This window comes from Bactrocera tryoni, chromosome 3 (assembly GCF_016617805.1).
Source record: "Bactrocera tryoni isolate S06 chromosome 3, CSIRO_BtryS06_freeze2, whole genome shotgun sequence".
In the NCBI taxonomy this organism is placed as follows: Eukaryota; Metazoa; Arthropoda; class Insecta; order Diptera; family Tephritidae; genus Bactrocera; species Bactrocera tryoni.
In genome coordinates, this window is record NC_052501.1 from 78,501,721 (window position 1) to 78,522,220 (window position 20,500).

The following is a 20,500-nucleotide window of genomic DNA, read 5'->3' on the forward strand; positions in this document are numbered from 1 at the left end:
GTATATTTGTATAAATTTCACTTGGTAGCATAAAATGTGTACACTGCTTTAACGACCGAAGGAAATTACGTCCACTGAACTGTAATTCTGCTTCTGACAGATACTTCATCTCCATCTTTCTTTTTTCTTCTACTACCATGGCGGTAGGTGTTTGGAAATTTTTCTGCTACATATTATCCGTGTTCATCAATATTTTAAATACATTTTCGACATGTACAACTTGTGATTTTCCCTCCTATTTAGTGCTTTATGTCGTTTGAATTCATATTTCTGAAATATACTTATGAATCACAAATTTAATTGATGTTTCTTTTACATGTACAATTCTGGACTGAAGGATGTTAAGAAAATCAAACGCGACCCCGCTAAGAACCCTATGCGGGATCTCCACATCAGGAAACTCTGCTTAAACATCTGCGTTGGTGAATCTGGTGACAGACTTACTCGTGCTGCCAAGGTAAATAGTTAAATTGCCTTTGAAAATATAGTAATTTTCACAAATTAATGTACGTTTCTTTCCTAGGTGTTGGAACAATTAACAGGACAACAACCAGTCTTCTCCAAAGCCAGATATACCGTGCGTTCTTTTGGCATTCGTCGTAATGAAAAGATCGCCGTCCACTGCACAGTTCGCGGTGCTAAAGCTGAAGAAATTTTGGAACGCGGCTTGAAAGTGCGTGAATACGAGTTGAGACGCGATAACTTCTCTGCCACCGGTAACTTTGGATTTGGTATTCAAGAACATATCGATTTAGGTATCAAATACGATCCCTCTATTGGTATTTATGGTTTGGACTTCTACGTCGTATTGGGCCGTCCAGGTGAGTAAAATGCGCGAGTGTGTATTTGTGTTGCACTTAATTAGGTGTCTGTTGGTCTTCTCGCCTCTGGCACTCAGTAATGTGCATAAATAAATAATGTGATCTATGCTTAATGTGGCTGATAAATAATAGTTTAGTTGCACGGTATAGTTCGTACATTAAACTAAATACGAAATGGGTCAATTATCCATAGTCGGATAGTTTTGTTTATCTTGGAAATTGTGATGCAGTTTTTGTAATTGCAAATAGTTAAAGGATAACTCAACATATATTTTGAACTTGTAATTTTAATACAGGTTATAAATAATTGTTTTCTTTTTATGTTCCAGGTTACAATGTTGCACACAGAAAACGCAAGTCCGGCACAGTTGGTTTCCCACACCGTCTCACAAAAGAGGATGCCATGAAATGGTTCCAACAGAAATATGACGGTATTATTCTTAATAGTAAAAAGTAAATAATGCCCATGTTGTCATTAGTTGGGGAAATATAATATTTTTTAAAACAAATTTGTTTATTTTTTACTCTATAAAAGAAAACCAACAATAAGATAAGTATGTATGGCAACATTCCGCAAAAGTTACCAGTTCAATGTTTTTTTTTTATAAAAATAACTCAAAAATGGCAAACCGATATTTGCAAATAGGGGCGACCGACTAAACAATAGCAAACAAATCAATAAATTAGTTTTAGTCAAAATCATATATAATTTCGTGGCAAGATTATAGTTGGATTAATCGAAACATTACATGTTTATATATGCATCTACATCGTATATCTATTTAAGTACACGGTTTATTTGAATTATAAATACTATAAAACAATAATTCGTAGATATTAGAATGGTTAAAAATTATTGAGTATTTTATGTAGGTAAAGATCACTGGGAAATATTAATGAGAGGGAGGGTAGGCACTAGGTTGAAACAAAATTTTCAAAACGGCGGCAATGCCCATAGTGTTGACGTCTTATCCGCTGATGTCGAAAGGAAGGAGAAATCAGTCGGATGCCAACGTGCTGATATAGCTTTGTCGCTGTGTTGCGCGACTAACACAGATGGTAGGGGCAGGGTTAAATCGCCCTGCAAATCGGTAAGGACAATATTGTTGTCGTATCCACATGTGAGCAAATAATAGGCCGATGGTGAAAAACGTATAGATCTATAACAAATGGTAAGTAGTTGATTGATTAACAGTCGTTATGTACACCGACATGTGATACACTCTTATAACCCACCTTATATCTGCGGTATGTGGCTGGAAACATTGTATGGGCCGGTTTCCTCGTATGTCAAAAAGCACACATGCGCTATCCTCATGTCCAGAGACCAATAAACGACCAGAAGGGTCAACACATACTGAAGCGACAGGTGAACCAAATGTTGACCCTTGCAGTGTCATTGGAGCAACTGTATTAACACATTCATTAGAACGCAAGTCCCAAAACCGAATTGTTTTATCCTAAAAATTTAAAAATCTGATTTAGTAACAGTTTTTAATATCTTAGTGTCCTAAATTTAAGTAAAACAATACTTTTGTTTTGGACGCCACTGTGAAAGCTAACAGTATTTTCGAATTAAACATATCTTATATAAAAGCTGTGTGTTAAACAAATACCTGGGATCCCGAAACAAACATAACACCACCCCAATTGTATAATGATAGAATATGTCCACTGTGACCACCGAGCGTCTGATAGGGTGTCGCGGTTGCACAATCGGTAACATAAATTTTACAATCGCCAGCTCCACCACTTATAAGCAATCGCGATTTATTTATGGTATCTTCCACGAAACATAGATCCCTAACGGTGCCATCATGCATAGTTAAGTCGATTTCACGCCCTTCTAGTTGTGTTTCATCGTTATTGAAATGCATAAGCTTAACGGTCTTATCATTTGAACCTGTCGCTATTAATATGCCATCTGCCGACCATGCTGTGCAATAAATTGAGCCTTTATGATGTTTTGTGCGTTTAAATAATACAGTAGGTTGTTGAACTTCATGAAATTTTCTGAAATGAGAGATGCATTTTTATTGTATTTGTAGTTTGAAGATTGTAAATCCAAAATAAATACTCACTTTAATTCAGACAATTGCGGATATTTGCAAATTCGAAATGTTTTCGAATTTGAACCGACAACATATAATTTTCCATTCGGATGGAATTCGGCACAGCGAACAGCCTGGACATCTGTTAATGTGGTGACAGGTAAAAATCTTGGTCGTTTTGGTTCGATCTGCATTTAGTAAATATGTAGATGCATAGTAATGTAATCAGTTTCAACTAAGCATTAAATTAAAAACTTTAAAAAACTTCATTGATAATATCAATAGCTACAACTGAATTAACTTTCTCAAAATAGCAGTAAATTCTATATATAAACACAATTCGCTTGTTTTTGTAAGCACACATACAATAAAGAGCACAAGAGTGTATTCATATATGTATTTCATTTCCATGCACACTAACGCATATTAATAGACCTAAACTGTATATTAGAAACAATGCTAGAAATTTACAGCAAAGCTATCTACTTGAGAATGCAGTTAGCAATTGCAGATTTTTTTTCGATGGAAAATCCCAATGAATACTCACTTCGTTAACTGTTTTCGTTTTTCCCGAAATCATTTGCAAGAATTAAATATAATTCACTAAAAAACCTATTTATTGCTGACACAATTTGTTTTCACTCCTAAACTTCGATTATGACGTACTAAACTAAAAGTGTATTACCCAAGTCAAATCTAGATTGGAGAAACTTTGTGGCAGTTGAACCATGCTCTATTGTTGTTGTATGAGAAAGTATCTTTCACCTGACTGTAACTTGTAACTTAGCACACTCTGTAAGTAAGCCGCTAGTTAGTAATTAAAGGTCAATTCATGTTTGTTCAAGTACGATCGTTATGTGGTTTTACTGTTTATGAAATTATTTATTATTAATTATAAATAATGAGATATTCCTAAAAATATTTAGATGAAATGGTTGTCGTAAACAAACAAAGATCTAAGAGGAAAAATAAGAGGAAATATTGTATATTCTTTCTGCAATTATGTATTTTGAATATATTGCTGAAATAAATAAACAAATAAAGACAACAAAAATATGAATTTGTTGTTGATAAACAAGTATATCCTAATCATGTTGTTTATTTTATTTATAGAAAAGCGTAAAAAAACACGTATTATCTTAGGCACCAAATCAAATATCACTTACACAAATGTCTTTCATTTATTTAGTTCCATAAAATATAATTTTAAAAGAATAATATTAAATTATAAATATAATTGATAATTTTAAATATTTATTTATCATAACTGAGATAAATAAATTTAACGATACAGCATATCATCATTGGTTTATTTAAAGGTTAAATATTTTCAAAATAAAACACGTACTCGCTGATACACTCTGTATTGCTTTTCATTTCTTATTGTATAATCAGACATTACTATTTCTGTAATACAAAATGTTTAGGTTAAAAATACCTCGAACGCAATTTAATTTCGGTTTTCAATTCTGCAGAAATTATTTATCCCATGAATACAAAAATACGTTGGTTGACTTTAACGTGCATGCATTAGAAACAAACAATGTTCGGACGAAAGGCCATCCGGCGCAAGGTGTCATATTGGTTGACATAGTGAATGGTATTGCACATGATAATAGGGACAGCGGATTCAGTGAGTCTTTGTTAAAATTACGGTCAGAACCCGATAAAGCAGCACAATTCGACGCTACAAATTATGCCATATTCAGGAATTTCCTTGATCATGAGAACGTAGATGAATTATTACCCATAATAAAGAATCGTCTGCAAAGCGGCATATTCATTGACAACTTCATAGGTTGCTACATTTTAAATCAGCTTTTGCAAGAGAATAATTTTATTGGTGCTACCGAGGTCAGTTTGGAAATATTTAAACAGGATTCCTTAGACAATAAATTAGTTGCTGGCTTAATTTTGAAATCTATTTTTGAATACTTGAAATTGAATATTGACCAAATTATTCCACCAGTTGTTAAGGAAAAGAAATCTGGGAAAAAATCTGATGAGGTAAGTAATGCATAATAAATACCACCAATGCAATGATATTAATTTACAACTATTAAATCATTTTAGAAAAAAATACGTGTAAAGTTCATTCGAAACGAAAGTACGAATCAGCAGGCAGAAGAAATTGGGAAGGCGATTTGTAGAATATCAGAATTATACCCAAACGAACTTACGGAAAACCTAAAATTATTAGGTGCTTTATTGGACAATAGAAATAAGTTAGCAACTTCACTTATAAATAACAAGGAAATCGTCTTCTGCAAACAAACATTAGAACTCTGCCAATCATTGCTGAAGAATAAGGAAGGTGTTGATGACAACTTAACAAATGGCATAAATCTTCGTTTGGAAGAAGCTGTTGATACCAAAAATATAGATGCTTTGTTGTCAGTATTTTTAGAAGCTGGTAAAAAAGATGAAATCAAACTCATTGAACAACAAAAAGCGAAATATGAGATATGGAAAAAACAAGATACTCTAGAAAAGAGCAAACAAATTAATATTACACCGCCTAGTGAACGAAAAGAGAATATTGAACAGATACTAGCTGATATAAATCAAAAGAGACAAAAACTTTGGTATTTTGAAAATGAAGAATTAATCGATTTAGAGATATTTAAGAAGAATAAAAGTTATCCCAAAAGATGGTTTGGAAAGAAAAAGAAGCCAAAGGTAGTTGATGACAATTACGTTCCACCAGAAATAACTAGAAAAAGCTAATGTACATAGCTGATGTTTTAAATTCACTGTGTGAATTTGAAAATAAATAATTTGTTAAATAATTACAAAAAAAAAAATGATTTTTTATTAAACCCTTTGTGAGATACATGATATCTGATCACAAAAACAAGGTTTTACAAGGCGTAGTTATATTTTTTTCTCTAAGATATTTATAAGGTATATTTGATAAGGCTACAGAATAATTTTTCAGTGGGACATGTATAAATTTGTGTTGGGTTCTTTTTTTTACTGATTAATTTGGCAGCACTTAAAAGCGGTAATCGTTAAAATATTTCTAATTGGGAATACTAATTATGGATGGGTACATATATAAAAACCATTCTAGTAACTTTAAATAATATTGTTTAATTATATAAATAATTTTGTCAGGGTTCAACATGCTAAATTTTGAAAATAACAAACTTTCAGTGCTGCCAATACCAATAAGAAACTAAACATAAATATAATCAGTAGTAGTTATTTATATAATAGTTTGATTAGTTAATCACACAAGTAGAATTATGTTCGAAATCAAAAACGACTTTCTTAAGGGAAATTCACACCTTGCAATTTTCATTGAAATTTTGACATTCTCCATTATATTATGAATATGACAAAGTTTAGTTGATAAATTGCAACTAATTATTGCGTTAAATATTATTTAATTTTATAGGTTTCAGCGAAAATTAAATCTAATTAGAATGCAAAGTATTTTATCAAACTAATTCGCATATCTATTTAATTAAAATACATACGTGAAGAAGTGGAAAAAGTGCGCTATAAATATTACGCACATTATTTAACACTTTGTCGCTGATTTAATATTTATGAAAGAAGAATTTTGGCAACTCTGTGCGGTAGCGTCGGCCAATTCAAGACGTATTGGGCGTTGTCTACTAGGTAAAAAGGGCGGTTGAAGCGCTAGCTGTTTTTAGAAAGTAACCATAGCTTGCAGTAATCAGTTGTTTAAACAGCAACGTTGGGAATTTGCGAAAGTTATATTTGTATTTAAGTTGAAAGTGTATTAAATTTTATTGTACAAAATGAGAGAAATCGTTCACATTCAAGCTGGTCAGTGCGGTAACCAGATTGGAGCTAAGGTAAGTTATTAAATAAGTGTAAATAATCAAGATTAAGTTAAAAACAATTAAAGATTTGTAATAAATTTGAACAAATTCGATCGATTACACGTAGTAGTGCACAAGTATATATATGTAAATACTATATAAGTAGAGAAATCAATATTTTCCGGGTCACATACAACTAATTGGACAATTTCGGTGTAGATACATCTTAATATACTATATGAAAAAGGATTGTAAAGAGATTTTAATGTAGATTTAAAACAAACCGGCCAGGTGTTCATTTGTCGACCACAATGTACAGTTTTGCGGAGGAAATTTTGTTGAATACGGATGCCGCATTGTATCTACCAATAGCTGTCGCTTATGTTATGCACATACATATTTATATCCGGCGTTTTGCGAAACTACCAGCACATTTCGATGTATGAGATGTTACATGAAAGTTTCACAGCTCGAATTCCTTTAGAAAATCTTTGGAAAGGCGATATTCACATAATTTGAAGCTAGTTCGTTTCACCGAATGAGTTCGTGGTCATTAAAGTGACGTCGACATTTTGTGCAAGTTTTGTATATACATAAGTGGTTAGAGAGGTTAGAACGAAGAGTTCGCGTTAGCTTTTATGCGTGTATATGTACAAATACTTGTATAGGTATAAATGTGTATATACAATTTTCGCCGGTATGAATCACATAAAATTTTATTTACTCAATAGAGAAAAACTAGTTGGAGAAATTAGGTTTTCTTCGATTTAAATACTTTTGCATTTACGTATGTATTTAAGAGATAATTAAAAAGGTTGGTTGTTTATTTTCCTTGTACGACATGACTGAAGTAACAGCTGTCGCTTAACAAACAAAAGGCGAGTCGAATTGATTAATTAGAACACCCACATTATTTTTTTTTATGGTGGAAACTATTTAACCTCCCACACCTTGAAATTTGTCTTCAAAATGACGTAAGCTTGAAAATAGTTTTAGTGTTCATACTTTAAGTTAAGATTTGGTGACGTAAGTGTTTTGCCGCAATCAATTTATACCTTATATGAAACTATGACAACATACATATGTACATACCAATACCACATATACCTAGGTGGGCACATATGTACGATACGCATTTGTGTACATAAATGTGACCACAGTTGCCTGAAGATTTTTGCCCACGTATCGCCTTGGCTTATGATTCGCGATGACTTCATCACTTAAAAAATGCTAAACATGGTTGTGGGTAAACAAGTTCTACTGCTATATGTATAAAAGTAACCGATAAATGGTAATAGTGAAATAATTTGTGTATTATGCACGTATATACCAAACGTACATGCATATATTTAAAAAAATCAATACTCTTATACATGCAAACGTAGCAGCGAGTAATACATACATACATATGTACATGTATGTCAACTCAAGATAGATGAGAAAGTTTAGTATACTATACATTTGAAGCTATAATCAAGAAATTATTATATTATTTATTCTGCAAATATGCTAACTAACATAATATATTTATTTTTTTTTTTTTAATTTAATTTTAGTTCTGGGAAATCATCTCGGACGAACATGGAATTGATGCTACTGGTGCCTATCATGGTGATAGTGATTTGCAATTGGAACGCATCAATGTATATTATAATGAGGCGTCGGGTGGAAAGTATGTGCCACGCGCAGTCCTTGTTGATTTGGAACCTGGCACTATGGATTCAGTACGCTCAGGACCTTTCGGACAAATTTTCCGTCCAGATAACTTTGTCTTCGGACAATCTGGTGCCGGTAACAATTGGGCGAAGGGCCATTACACAGAAGGTGCTGAATTGGTCGACTCTGTGCTCGATGTTGTCCGCAAAGAGGCTGAATCCTGCGACTGCCTACAAGGATTCCAACTGACACATTCCTTGGGTGGTGGCACCGGTTCTGGTATGGGAACCTTACTCATCTCGAAAATCCGTGAAGAATACCCCGACAGAATAATGAACACATACTCAGTTGTACCCTCACCTAAAGTATCAGACACAGTTGTTGAACCTTACAACGCGACCCTCTCCGTGCATCAATTGGTTGAAAATACAGATGAAACCTATTGTATCGATAACGAAGCTTTGTATGATATTTGCTTCCGCACACTTAAATTGACCACCCCAACATATGGCGATTTGAACCATTTGGTCTCATTGACAATGTCCGGTGTAACCACCTGCCTTCGATTCCCTGGTCAACTGAACGCTGACTTACGCAAACTAGCAGTGAATATGGTTCCTTTCCCTCGATTACATTTCTTCATGCCTGGCTTTGCTCCTTTGACATCACGAGGATCTCAACAGTACCGTGCTCTCACCGTGCCAGAACTTACACAACAAATGTTCGATGCCAAGAACATGATGGCTGCCTGCGATCCACGACACGGACGTTATCTCACTGTTGCTGCTATCTTCCGTGGACGTATGTCCATGAAGGAAGTTGACGAACAAATGCTGAATATTCAAAACAAGAACAGCTCATACTTCGTCGAATGGATCCCCAATAATGTTAAGACTGCCGTTTGCGATATTCCACCAAGAGGTTTGAAAATGTCGGCTACATTTATTGGTAACTCGACAGCTATTCAGGAATTATTCAAACGTATTTCGGAACAGTTCACTGCTATGTTCCGTAGGAAAGCTTTCTTGCATTGGTATACAGGCGAAGGCATGGACGAGATGGAATTCACTGAGGCTGAAAGTAACATGAACGATTTGGTCTCCGAATACCAACAGTATCAAGAAGCCACTGCTGACGAAGATGCCGAATTCGAAGAGGAGCAAGAAGCTGAAGTCGATGAAAATTAAATTTTCACAAAATGAATGCTCAAACATTCGATAGGAACGGCGAAATCGAATTGTATTTTTATTTAATTGAATAAAGTCAGTTGGCTTCAAAAGTTCGAAAATTGCAAAATAATTTGTTTCACTTGTGGGAAAATAAGCAAAAAATTTAGGTACATAAGAATCTTAAAAAAGAACGAAAAAGTATAGTAGATAGAAAATTTGGTTAATATACAAATGTCTACATGGCGGCCCTATGCTTATATGTACATATATTATAGAATATTAAAGAACCGAAAAAGTAGTATTTAGAGATAAAAAATGGTTAATATACAAGTGCATGCTTGGCGACCCTAAGCTTAGCCAGAGCAACTTACGAGATGCGTACATATGTAAACGAGCATATTTGTTTCCATTGTTGCAACGGCAAATATATACTATTTAATCGGACAGTATTTCACTCAGGTGTGTACATATGTATGTGCATATTACACTAACCTATCCCAAGTAAGGAATCGCAGCTGATTAAAAGGAATGCGTAGGTTTTTAATTTTTGTTGTATCTGCTATATGATTATTTGGTACATGCTTATGTGCTTAAATAAGTACATATAAATAAATACAATTTATATATGTGTATACCTATGTACATTTTTTGTAAATACATATATAAATATATCTTTTGGTTTCGTCGTAAGCAACAAATACTTTTTCTAGAAACTTATGAATTCGCTCGAAACAGTACAAACGCCCAAAAGTATGCATATTGTATTTCTGTGGGCGTGTAAGTTTTTCTTCTTGCGAATGAGTCATATTTTCAGATATGCTTTCAGGCGTTTAGCTGAAATCAGAATGCATAAGCAGTAAAAAATTGTAAATGCATGTGTAATTTCATCAACAACAACAAAATTCTTAACTGTGTGCATTCCACCCTTATAAAAAGGTTTGGCTTTGCCACAATCCGGAATTGTAGCCGGAAGAATGACTCATTTTGTCAATTGTTTATGTAGTTACTATGGGAATTTCTACCACCTATTTATTGCTCAGGTACGCTATTCATGGCGGTGACCAAACGATAATAATATATGTATGTATGTAATTGTTAACATATACACTCGTCCATACATACACAGGCATGATGGTTGCGCCAGAGTACATTTTGGCAATTTTTAACTACATATGGCAACGTGTCTTGGGTCTTTTATGTAAAATTGAAAGTTGGCAACATTGTTGCAGAGCGTACAACAATCAGTTGAATGTTCTTAAAACTGAATTCAAATTCCTTACTGGTTAAATTTTCAAACCAAATTACTTACAAATAACAATTACTGTCAATTAAAAAAATTATTTCAATTCTTTTATTTATACGTTATTTTGTATAGATGTTTTGCAATAGTAGTGTGATGATAGTTCAGCTAACCATTCTTCCTTAATCACCGTTATGTTGCTCATAAAAATCTTTGTTGTATGAATGAGTTCAGTAAATACAATATATTGCGGTTGCGGTAGCGTGTATAATGAAGAAAGTGGATGTATGTGTAAGTCAAGACCTTCCTGAATTCGCTTGTATACGCCCGTATAATGCAAATATGCTGCATTGAGAAAAAATGCCGATGTAATACATTTGCAAATCGTCTCCACATTTCCATTGCATGATTTTAGCGGTAAATTTAGATGCTTTTTGGCTAGTTTGACCAGCTGCTGCCGCAATTCATACGCACAGTTGAGATTGCGATAATTCAAATAGTATGTGCGACAAAATTGTTTACTTTGATCGTTTTCAATAAATGCCGTAAATACATTTAACATTGTAATTAAATCACCTTCGGCCACTTCGAAGTTACGTTTCGCAACGCGTGCCTTAATCTGTCCCTGACCGGTAGCTGGGTGAGCGAAAACTGTTTCCACTTGAAGCATAGCGATTATTGTTAAAATCTCTTCGGAGCAATTCATCGAACCAGACATGTAAAGCATACGACTGAGCATTGGCGGTAATGGCATTTCGGCCATGAAATAACCCAGTGGCTTTGTGAGATTTCCTTCATTATTAATGGCTTCTGCAAAGAAAGAAATTAAAGAGTTTACGTGTATTATCGACACATACATACATATAAACTGTTTAAAATGAGCCTAAAATCTCTACAAATTTGAAGCTGTAGCATTTTTTTGTCTATTATGCAATATATTGTAATATAATTCTGAAAATTTAGTAATATAAAAAGCTTTCATTTAAAAGATTGATAAATAGCTTCGCCTCATTCCTCTCTTTTCATCCGGCACTGCTTTACCAGCAATTTATTAATTGATACGCAAAATTAAATGCCGTTAAGCCAAATGTGAGAGCGCTCGAATAGAAGAATACGCTATCCGAGAAAGAAAATTATTGTTATTATTATAATATTAAAGACTCGTTTACTATTATAATCTACATTCTCTGACGATGTAGGAAACGGTTTTCCATTAAAACACACATAAAATAAAAATATTACAAAAATTCTTATCGAAAAGTCAGTTTTGCCTCATTCTTTTCATTTAGAACTGCTTTACCAGCAATTTATACATGACACGCAAAATTAAATGCCGTTAGACAAATGTGAGAGCGCTCGAAAGAAAGAGTACAATATAGGAAACGGAAAACAGTTAAACATATGCATTTGTGGAAATGCAGATTTTTGAACAGATCAAAGGAATGAGAGATTTTTTATAATTATATGTAAATGTCAATTCATTAATGTCCCGTTAGGCTCGTAATATGACAGCTCGCGTGAAATATTTGCAGTGAGGAGATACGATCAAAGCGCAATTTGCGCATTTGGGCAAAATTTTTCGATAATAATTTAATTAAAGTGGCTATTAGTTTAAATAATTGTTTTATGTGTTAATAAATATCTTTGCTGGTGAAAAGTGTAATAAAGTTTGCGATAATTTTATAAAAATATATACAGTAAAATTCCCCATTACGGAAAGTCCTCACAGTTGGACATCTCCGATAACTGGACAAATTTCACGAACACAGCGTTTTCACTATCGTATTTCACGACTGGTCACGGACTATTTTACTAATATTTCGATCAAATTATCTCTGATAAATAAATTTGTATTATTTTGAAAGTTTTTTTTTTTAAATACGAAAAATGATCACAGCAAACAAATTGTGTTACGCTGGTGCTGTCTGGTTGGCGATAGCTCGACGGACATCTCTCTTAGTCGGACAAAAACACTACGACGGTGGGTGTCCGGTTATGAGGAATTTCATTGTATATTATTATCTGCGATCTGATGTCGGGTCCGTCATTCGGTGCTTACCCGTATTAATATAATATAAATCCGTGGCGTGAAATTGAATGTGCGTGATTAAAATATACGTAAAAGTGATTAAATATGAACGGGTCCATATTAATACTATGTATTTTTAAAAAGTTGGATTGTGAATTGAATTAAAAGCAGATGCTTAGCGTTTTTAAGTCACAAACATAGCAGGCATGGCGATCTAATCGGTACTGGTTGTTATTATATACAGAAATGAAGGTATATATGTACATATGTATATACCCACCAAGCTGTAATGTCGGTAAGTGTTTTAATTTAGAGCTAAATATTCGATTGCACTGTGGTTTAACAATTTGAAGTTGATGTAAAGAGACTTATTCTCTACACTTACCTAGAGCATGTAGTGTTTCTAAAGCAGCCAATATATTTTTGGCCGGCGGTGGCGAGGGAAAATTGAATTTCAAAATATTACTAATTCCTAGTGCTTTTAAATTTAATATCATTGCACTCAATTCACATCGTCTTATTTCTGGTGGGAATCGATCGGGTAACTTTTCATAATCTTCCTCCGTATAAAGACGATACACTTTTCCGGGGCGTGTGCGTCCGGCACGTCCAGCTCTCTGTAAAGCAGTAGCTTTGCTAATGGGCACTACGACCAACTGATCTGTCGCACTATCTGAGTCGAACCACTTTAATTTAATAAATCCACAGTCAACCACTGAAATATAATTTTGTTTTGTTTATAAAATAAAGTGTGATATAAAAAGTTTAGCTTTACCATATACAACACCCGGTATAGTGATCGAAGTTTCAGCGATATTTGTTGCAAAAATAACTTTACGTACACCTTTCTCCGCGGCAAAAAATACTTTTAATTGCTCTTTATGTGTTAAAGATCCATACATGGGTACAGGCTGCAATGTGTTATCGTCTTTCAAATTCATGTAGTCCTTTGTTAAACTTACAGCTTGTAGTACTTCCTCTTGCCCCGTCAGAAAAACTAAAATATCACCTTGAGCTTCCTTCTTATGAATTTTCCATACAGTCTCAACAGCTTCATTTACATAATCCGCACATGGATTGCTTAGATAAAATATGTTAATCGGATGTGTTCGACCTTCAACAGATAATATTATGCTTGAATTAGTTTTAAAGAAATCGGCGAAAGTGTCAGCATCAATGGTGGCTGACGATATAATTAATTTCAGTGTAGGTCTCTTGCTGACCACTTTCTTCAAAAGGCCGATAATAATGTCTGTTATTAAATTCCGTTCATGTGCTTCATCAATCACAACAACACTGTAACGCATTAATAAGGGATCTGTGAGGAGTTCACGCAATAGAATGCCTTCTGTCATATACTGATAAAACGAATATACAAATAAATGATTAGTTGGATTTCGTTTGTTTATGCAATTTGTTGTTCCTTACCTTTATAGCTGTAGCTTCGGATGTTTTTTCCAAAAATTTTACCACAAACCCGACAGTACTACCGACAACTTCACCACGTTCCAGTGCTACACGATTTGCTAAAGTTATGGCGGATATGCGACGTGGTTGTGTTATACCGATTTCGCCCTTTGTATGCCAACCCAATTCGTAGAGGTACTTGAAAAAGAAAAGTGGTTCATTTATAACACATTTTTACATTATGCTACATGTTGATAAATAATATTGAATTTGAGCTTTTACGAAATACAGAATAATTAGCATTTAAATATTTTAAGACCTTGCAGAGACTCAATTTTGTATTCCCGCTTAGAAATTCTAAATTAATTATTTGTGTTACGAATATTTATTAATTTTTCATTTTTTTTTTTAATTTTTTGTGTTCATTTGATTGAATTGATTTAGTTCAGCTCTTCCCACCACACTTGAATATTAAATTGCTTGCTTATACAAATACATATATTATTATTGGTTCTTTTTATATTCGAAATACGTTAAAACTTATCAGAGCGATAAATTTGTAGCAAATTTAAGAGCTCTTTATATTTTAGCTCTTCTCCTTAAGAATATCGATTGAATTCACCCATACCTACCACATTTGGAAAGTAAAATGCTTTCTTACACAAATACATAACTTATTTAGCGTTTTATTAAAAATCAACACAATTTGTTCTTTATTTTAGTATACATATTTTGCAGGTATTTTATATATATAGTGTTAAATTTTACATAAAATATCTTCGATTCAATAACAATTCACATTTTGTACAAACACGACATTTAGAAAAAGAAAATGGATCAAAACGATGTATTATTACCGGATACAGTGTTAAAAATGAAATTATGAGCCTCTAAAACATGCATTTCTGTGATACAAATTACAATTAACAGTACAATATAACCGACATATTGTATAGCCTTTAAGAAGTCCCACAATTTATCGCAAAATATACTTAACAAAACTAGATGTAGCAAGGAATGCACATTAACTATTCGCCACATCCACGCAACACATAAAAACCACGCCGATTTAAAGGTTATGTTCTGCCGAATGAATTGTGTTGGCGTTACATCATTACGCTCCAACATGTCTTGGTATACGGCGATATAGCGATTCCAAGCAGTCGAGCTAACAAGCAGCTGCCCTGTGAAGGTTAAAACTTTCTTGACCACCTTTGGTGTCATTGATTTGGCTTTAGGCCTCGTAACGGGTTCAGGTAGTTTTGATTCACTCATTGGTAGTTGAGAGTAACCGCGGCGTGGTGGATTATTTTTCAGGTAAAAGAAAATACCCAAAAGTAAGGCAATACAACCCAGGCCATCACAAAGACCGTCGATATAATAACCGGAAGTACCAACTTCAGATCGTTCTCCGTGTATATTCTTTTTAGCGCGCGCCACATGACCGTCTAGGTCGTCTAAGAAGGTGCGTAATTGAAAGAGTACCACACCCAAACGGCGATAGCCCAAATTATCCGATGAAACCATTTTACCCGCAATGCATGCAACTCCTACATGGAAGAACGATATCATATTTGCTGTGATGAAATTGCTCCGGGAAATCCCGACGATATTATCAAATATAGTTGCAAGCGGTGCAAATAGATAATGATTCGTATGGTCAAGGAGTACAGCTTTCACCGTCACGTGACATAAAGGATTCACATCGCACGATAACATATGATGGCGCTCATAGTAACTGACCGATTTTATCATTGTATAATCTGTAGTTGCTTCACCGCCTAATGCATTATTCGCTAATAAAGTTGTTGTATTTATGTGGTAATCTCGTTCGATTGCATATCTTTGTATACGTAAATATAACTGAATGTCCATAAATATATAAAATGCCAATAAAGCGAAGAGAAGGCATAGTAATATTTTACTAACTTGTGAGCTTGGACCCACCATTTTTTAATACAATTTTTATGTTGGTAGGTATATGTGTGTGTGAAAACTTTGTTATATGCGTAAAAGTTTATAAAAAATTTTATTTTGTGTTAATTTTTTAAGGAAATTTAGTTTTTATTGAATTGCTCCAATTAGCACCGGAAATAAACGTTCATGTCACAATAGCTGTGTGTACGAGCAAATATGGTTGAAATGTGAATCTGGAAAGAATATCACTTAACGTAAACAAAAGCTTTACAAAGAATATTACAAAAGCCGCAAGCAAATAAACGATATTGCATTTTGTCGCATTTCGGAAATATAAGTTTCATTGTATATGAGCATACCGATTTTCTTAGAAATAACTGTATTCCTATACATAATAGTTTATTGCGAAATAGAAATCGATTTCCTACACCCAAGTATGGTTTCATAATGCAGAATAAGATCTACAAGAGTTTTCTAAAATACTTTTGATTTTCGATATTTGGTTTCCATGAATTTCATTTATAATAGTCGAACATACTTTTAACCAATAATACTCTTATCATATCATGGTTCTAAAATTACGATAGTAATTTTTTATAATAAAGCGAAATATTTATAAAAAAAATGAACATATCACAACCTAGAGTTAAATAGTTTTTTCGAGGAATAAAAATTTGAGAAAAAATTCTAATACCTGTGGTAGTTGAGTGCTTTTCCCGCTACCGGTTTCGCCAACTAATATCAAAACCTGATTTTTTTCCAAACAATATAATATATCTCTGCGGTACTTATGAATAGGAAGTCGCTTTCGTTGTTCAATTATTGGTAAATTATGATTTGCATTGAATACAAAACACGATTCCGTTTCATTAGTAGTAACATAATCGTCCCTTCTTGACCCTACTTCATCGACATCTGGAAAAAATTAGAAAGTAATTTGTTGGTAAAATTCAAATAGACAGGTTGTTCTACTCTGTCTCTTGCTAAAAATTTTCAGTTATAATGCTTCGAATTAATTCTGTGTTACTTCATTCCAACACTTATATCTTTACTAAAATTTAAATTTGACTAACAATTTTTGATATACATATGAGCTATATGACTATAAAAAATACTAATCATTCTCGTTAACGATAACGTATTTCATCGTAGTCATCATATGTTGATTAATGATAACATGTTATGAATTATTTACCTTTAATCCCAATTAATATATTAAGAAATTGTGTATACATATGTATGTACATATATAAAGACTCAATACTTTATCTGAAACTAAGCTATCGCTGCAAATGAAGTATATATAATCGACTACCTGATCAACATGGTATGCTCGTAAAAATGATGTTTACACCTTACGTTTATACTTTGTAATCAATATGGAAAGAATTCAATTACTTTCTTAAGGCGCACGTCAGTTGTTATTACTCAGCACAAATGCAATAATACGTTTTATTTATAGAAGAACGAAAGCTATTTAGGCCAGTACCACAAAAAGTATTTACCACTTTTAGTTTGTTTATTTGCTTGCTTTTTTAATGCATATGTTATACGTATGTATTTACAAACCTGGGGCAAGAAAATTCGGTTTCAGTTGTAGTGAAACCATAATACTCCAGTATTTATAGACAATTTTCGTGTACAATTTCCTTTATTAACAATATTGACAATTATGACTACGGAGACTTCACTCTTAATTAATAAACCAAATTGTGGTTTGTTATTTTCTAAGGGGCAAAAGCAAATTATTGAAACACTACAGCGTACTCAATTGAAAAATACCTTGCCACAGGGTGTATTAAGATAATTTTCCAATTTGCACAGTGTGTAGAGGAATGTGAAAAATATTTTGTGTATACGAATTTAACCTCGTTTGCTACCAGTTCCCAGATAGACAAGTATTTCAGTTGAGAATGGAAACTGTTAACTCGTTTACGCAAAAAATAAATAAATTTGTCACGAAATTCGGACATATTTTAACTAAATGCGTTGTTAGGTTTTGTGATCGACATTTATTAATTAAATAATTTGCAATATTTATGAACACTCAATTATTTGCATATACGTTATTACACTAAATACTTTACAGGAATACAATGATGCTATTATAAATAAAATTTACGCCTTAAAGTTAGTTCTAATAACAGTGGTCTCTCAATTAATAAATCAATTACTCATGACTTTTAAAGTAAATAACATTTTCTTCTCCACAAATAGCAGCAGCATGAACGATGGTAGGATGATCGACAATAACATCTGTAGTATTTGTAATGGCTACAGCAAGAATGCAGACTTGAATGACAATAGCATGAGTCATGCAAACAATATAAATGACAAGCTGAATCACACATGGTTTTGTTTTGCTGCAAATAAAAGAAAGTCATGCAAATTTAATTATTTAAAAAAATGTCTAGCACATTAATAACTATTTTTAGTTAAAAGTTATCATGTTGACATATTAATTTCTGATTTTCTTTATTATTAAATAATTTAATTTTTCAACACTTACTTCTGTTAAACAATTTACTCAAAATAAATACGTTCCGACAAAGATTTCAAATGCGACTAAAGTCATCCAAAGCGAATTTCAAAATATTTGTAGTCGAAAATAGGCGCATAACCAGTACCTGGTTACCTGGTTAACATGTTAGATCGATAATATAATCATTTGAATTGCATTAACATACGAAAAAGGCTTACACACCAATATTCCGAAGTAGTAGGGTCATGCACGGGTAATATTAATATACAGTTAACTCGCTTTTATGTGAACTATTAACACAGATTTAAAGATACAATTTTATTTCTGAAATTTAATAGTCCTATCCAATTGGCTAGTAATACAATTTAAATAAGTATAAATGTAAATAATCTGACCGAACGATTAAATTATAGTAATAATTAATAGTTTTATAATTTCGTTTTTATAATCATAAAACTATTTACAGTTGAATATAATTTTGAAGAACAAAACAGTATTTCTTTAAGGTACTTTATATTAGTATATACAAATGTACATAGATACTTAACTATTATTTCTTTAATTTTAAGTATATAGTATTATATATTTGGTCAAAATCTATTTGTTTTTTGTGAACTCTATTGATTGGCAATAGTTTTACACGACAATTTATGGTCTAAATTAGTAACACTTAACACTTACCGATCCAAGCGGGGTTAGATCGCAAATTATGTGTATGTATGTATTACGCATAAAAGGCATTTCAACCTGACCTAGTATCAGTAAATAAACATTGGTATAATTTTGTTGTTGCCATTGTTACAATTGCCTCTAATCCAGTTATATTTCTCAATCATCCTTGGAATATATTCTACAAACATACATATATTGGATTTTTGCAAATTATTTGGTAAGAGAAGATACCTTTAACCCCCCGAGAAAGATTTGTGAATTCAAATTTCGAAAAAGAAAAAATAAAACAGTGAATGAACAAGAATAGAAGTGTTTCGAGCAAATGGTTGGGCAAATTTCTACGCACTAATAATACCATTTGATCAAATTTGACTGGAACCGAATCGGTAGCAGTCTTTTCCTAGATATGATTTTTTCACCATCTGATTAAATTTAACCCGGACTGACTTTATTATCGCCTTAAAAATAAGCCCCTTTTGAGGCAATACAAGCACGCCAACGTTTTATTCAGTGTTCCATACACTTGTTACAAGCCTCGGCTGGGATGGGTTTCATTGACTTCAACGAATTTTGTTGTTTTTTTGGTTTCGGCTTATTTTTGGTGCGCCATTCTCTACATTATTCAAATTTTCGACGGTTATATTCATAAACTCACTTTTCGTTACCAGTTTTGATGCGTTTGATGAAGGGTCTCCCCTGCAAAAGATTCAGATATTTTGGAGCGAGGGCAGCATTCACACGTCCAAAGCATTTACCAACAAGTGTTGGGGTCCTCTTATATTTCTCTGATGTTAACACGACGATTTTTAAACATTATGTCTTTAACCTTTTCGATGTTATGATCATTAAAAGAGGTGGATGGACAACTCAAGTGATTAAAGTTTTCGAGGCCTCACTGAAATACTTGTGTTCGTAAGAAAGTAGACTCCCCAAAACACTTCTGCAACACACTAATTGACATATGGAGTTCAAACTCCACACGAATATACCTATAAAATTAGCTATATAATATAGTTTGTCCGGAAAGTAATAGGTTTGAGTCGACTTAAAAATTATATTGAACTAATCGTTACAATTTCTTTAAAATTATTTAAAAACTTTCAAAATATGCTCCTTCTGCGTCTATGCACCGCGATTTCCAAGCATTGAAGGCGTCACGAAAGGCATTCTCCGTAATAGCCTTGAGAGCCGAGGAGCATTCGGCTTGGATCCCCTCTGGCCGGGGGGCCACATCTGGAAGTGTTGGGATGCCGGCCTTGGTT

General features: G+C 33.2%; 7 protein-coding genes across 7 annotated transcripts; 3 read left to right on the plus strand and 4 right to left on the minus strand.

Annotated features, from left to right (window-relative positions):
- The first annotated feature begins 301 nt into the window (after positions 1 to 301).
- LOC120770134 (60S ribosomal protein L11) lies at positions 302 to 1,330 on the plus strand. Its single transcript, XM_040097317.1, has 3 exons — positions 302 to 457; positions 524 to 821; positions 1,151 to 1,330. Exons 1-3 carry the CDS (start codon positions 317 to 319, stop codon positions 1,276 to 1,278), a joined length of 567 nt encoding a protein of 188 aa, XP_039953251.1. The 5' UTR covers positions 302 to 316; the 3' UTR covers positions 1,279 to 1,330.
- A 174-nt stretch (positions 1,331 to 1,504) lies between these two features.
- Positions 1,505 to 3,554, minus strand: LOC120770133 (WD repeat-containing protein 47). The gene is made up of 5 exons (XM_040097315.1): positions 3,420 to 3,554; positions 2,903 to 3,060; positions 2,438 to 2,834; positions 2,058 to 2,281; positions 1,505 to 1,981 (listed from the first exon to the last, which is right to left on the minus strand). Exons 1-5 carry the CDS (start codon positions 3,450 to 3,452, stop codon positions 1,756 to 1,758), a joined length of 1,038 nt encoding a protein of 345 aa, XP_039953249.1. The 5' UTR covers positions 3,453 to 3,554; the 3' UTR covers positions 1,505 to 1,755.
- A 714-nt stretch (positions 3,555 to 4,268) lies between these two features.
- On the plus strand, positions 4,269 to 5,670 carry LOC120772494. Its single transcript, XM_040101141.1, has 2 exons — positions 4,269 to 4,879; positions 4,946 to 5,670. Exons 1-2 carry the CDS (start codon positions 4,292 to 4,294, stop codon positions 5,597 to 5,599), a joined length of 1,242 nt encoding a protein of 413 aa, XP_039957075.1. The 5' UTR covers positions 4,269 to 4,291; the 3' UTR covers positions 5,600 to 5,670.
- An 836-nt stretch (positions 5,671 to 6,506) lies between these two features.
- Positions 6,507 to 9,604, plus strand: LOC120770520 (tubulin beta-1 chain). Its single transcript, XM_040098062.1, has 2 exons — positions 6,507 to 6,699; positions 8,223 to 9,604. The coding sequence occupies exons 1-2, from the start codon at positions 6,643 to 6,645 to the stop codon at positions 9,507 to 9,509; spliced, it is 1,344 nt and encodes a 447-aa protein (XP_039953996.1). The 5' UTR covers positions 6,507 to 6,642; the 3' UTR covers positions 9,510 to 9,604.
- A 1,205-nt stretch (positions 9,605 to 10,809) lies between these two features.
- Positions 10,810 to 17,743, minus strand: LOC120771021 (probable ATP-dependent RNA helicase DHX35). The gene is made up of 6 exons (XM_040098797.1): positions 17,654 to 17,743; positions 16,779 to 16,999; positions 14,189 to 14,365; positions 13,536 to 14,118; positions 13,146 to 13,475; positions 10,810 to 11,541 (listed from the first exon to the last, which is right to left on the minus strand). The coding sequence occupies exons 1-6, from the start codon at positions 17,691 to 17,693 to the stop codon at positions 10,847 to 10,849; spliced, it is 2,046 nt and encodes a 681-aa protein (XP_039954731.1). The 5' UTR covers positions 17,694 to 17,743; the 3' UTR covers positions 10,810 to 10,846.
- Positions 14,919 to 17,744, minus strand: LOC120771022 (ceramide phosphoethanolamine synthase). The gene is made up of 2 exons (XM_040098798.1): positions 17,654 to 17,744; positions 14,919 to 16,317 (listed from the first exon to the last, which is right to left on the minus strand). Exon 2 carries the CDS (start codon positions 16,115 to 16,117, stop codon positions 15,005 to 15,007), a length of 1,113 nt encoding a protein of 370 aa, XP_039954732.1. The 5' UTR covers positions 16,118 to 16,317; positions 17,654 to 17,744; the 3' UTR covers positions 14,919 to 15,004.
- Positions 17,745 to 18,132: 388 nt separating this feature from the next.
- On the minus strand, positions 18,133 to 18,677 carry LOC120771023. Its single transcript, XM_040098799.1, has 2 exons — positions 18,594 to 18,677; positions 18,133 to 18,447 (listed from the first exon to the last, which is right to left on the minus strand). The coding sequence occupies exon 2, from the start codon at positions 18,433 to 18,435 to the stop codon at positions 18,268 to 18,270; it is 168 nt and encodes a 55-aa protein (XP_039954733.1). The 5' UTR covers positions 18,436 to 18,447; positions 18,594 to 18,677; the 3' UTR covers positions 18,133 to 18,267.
- Positions 18,678 to 20,500: the final 1,823 nt, after the last annotated feature.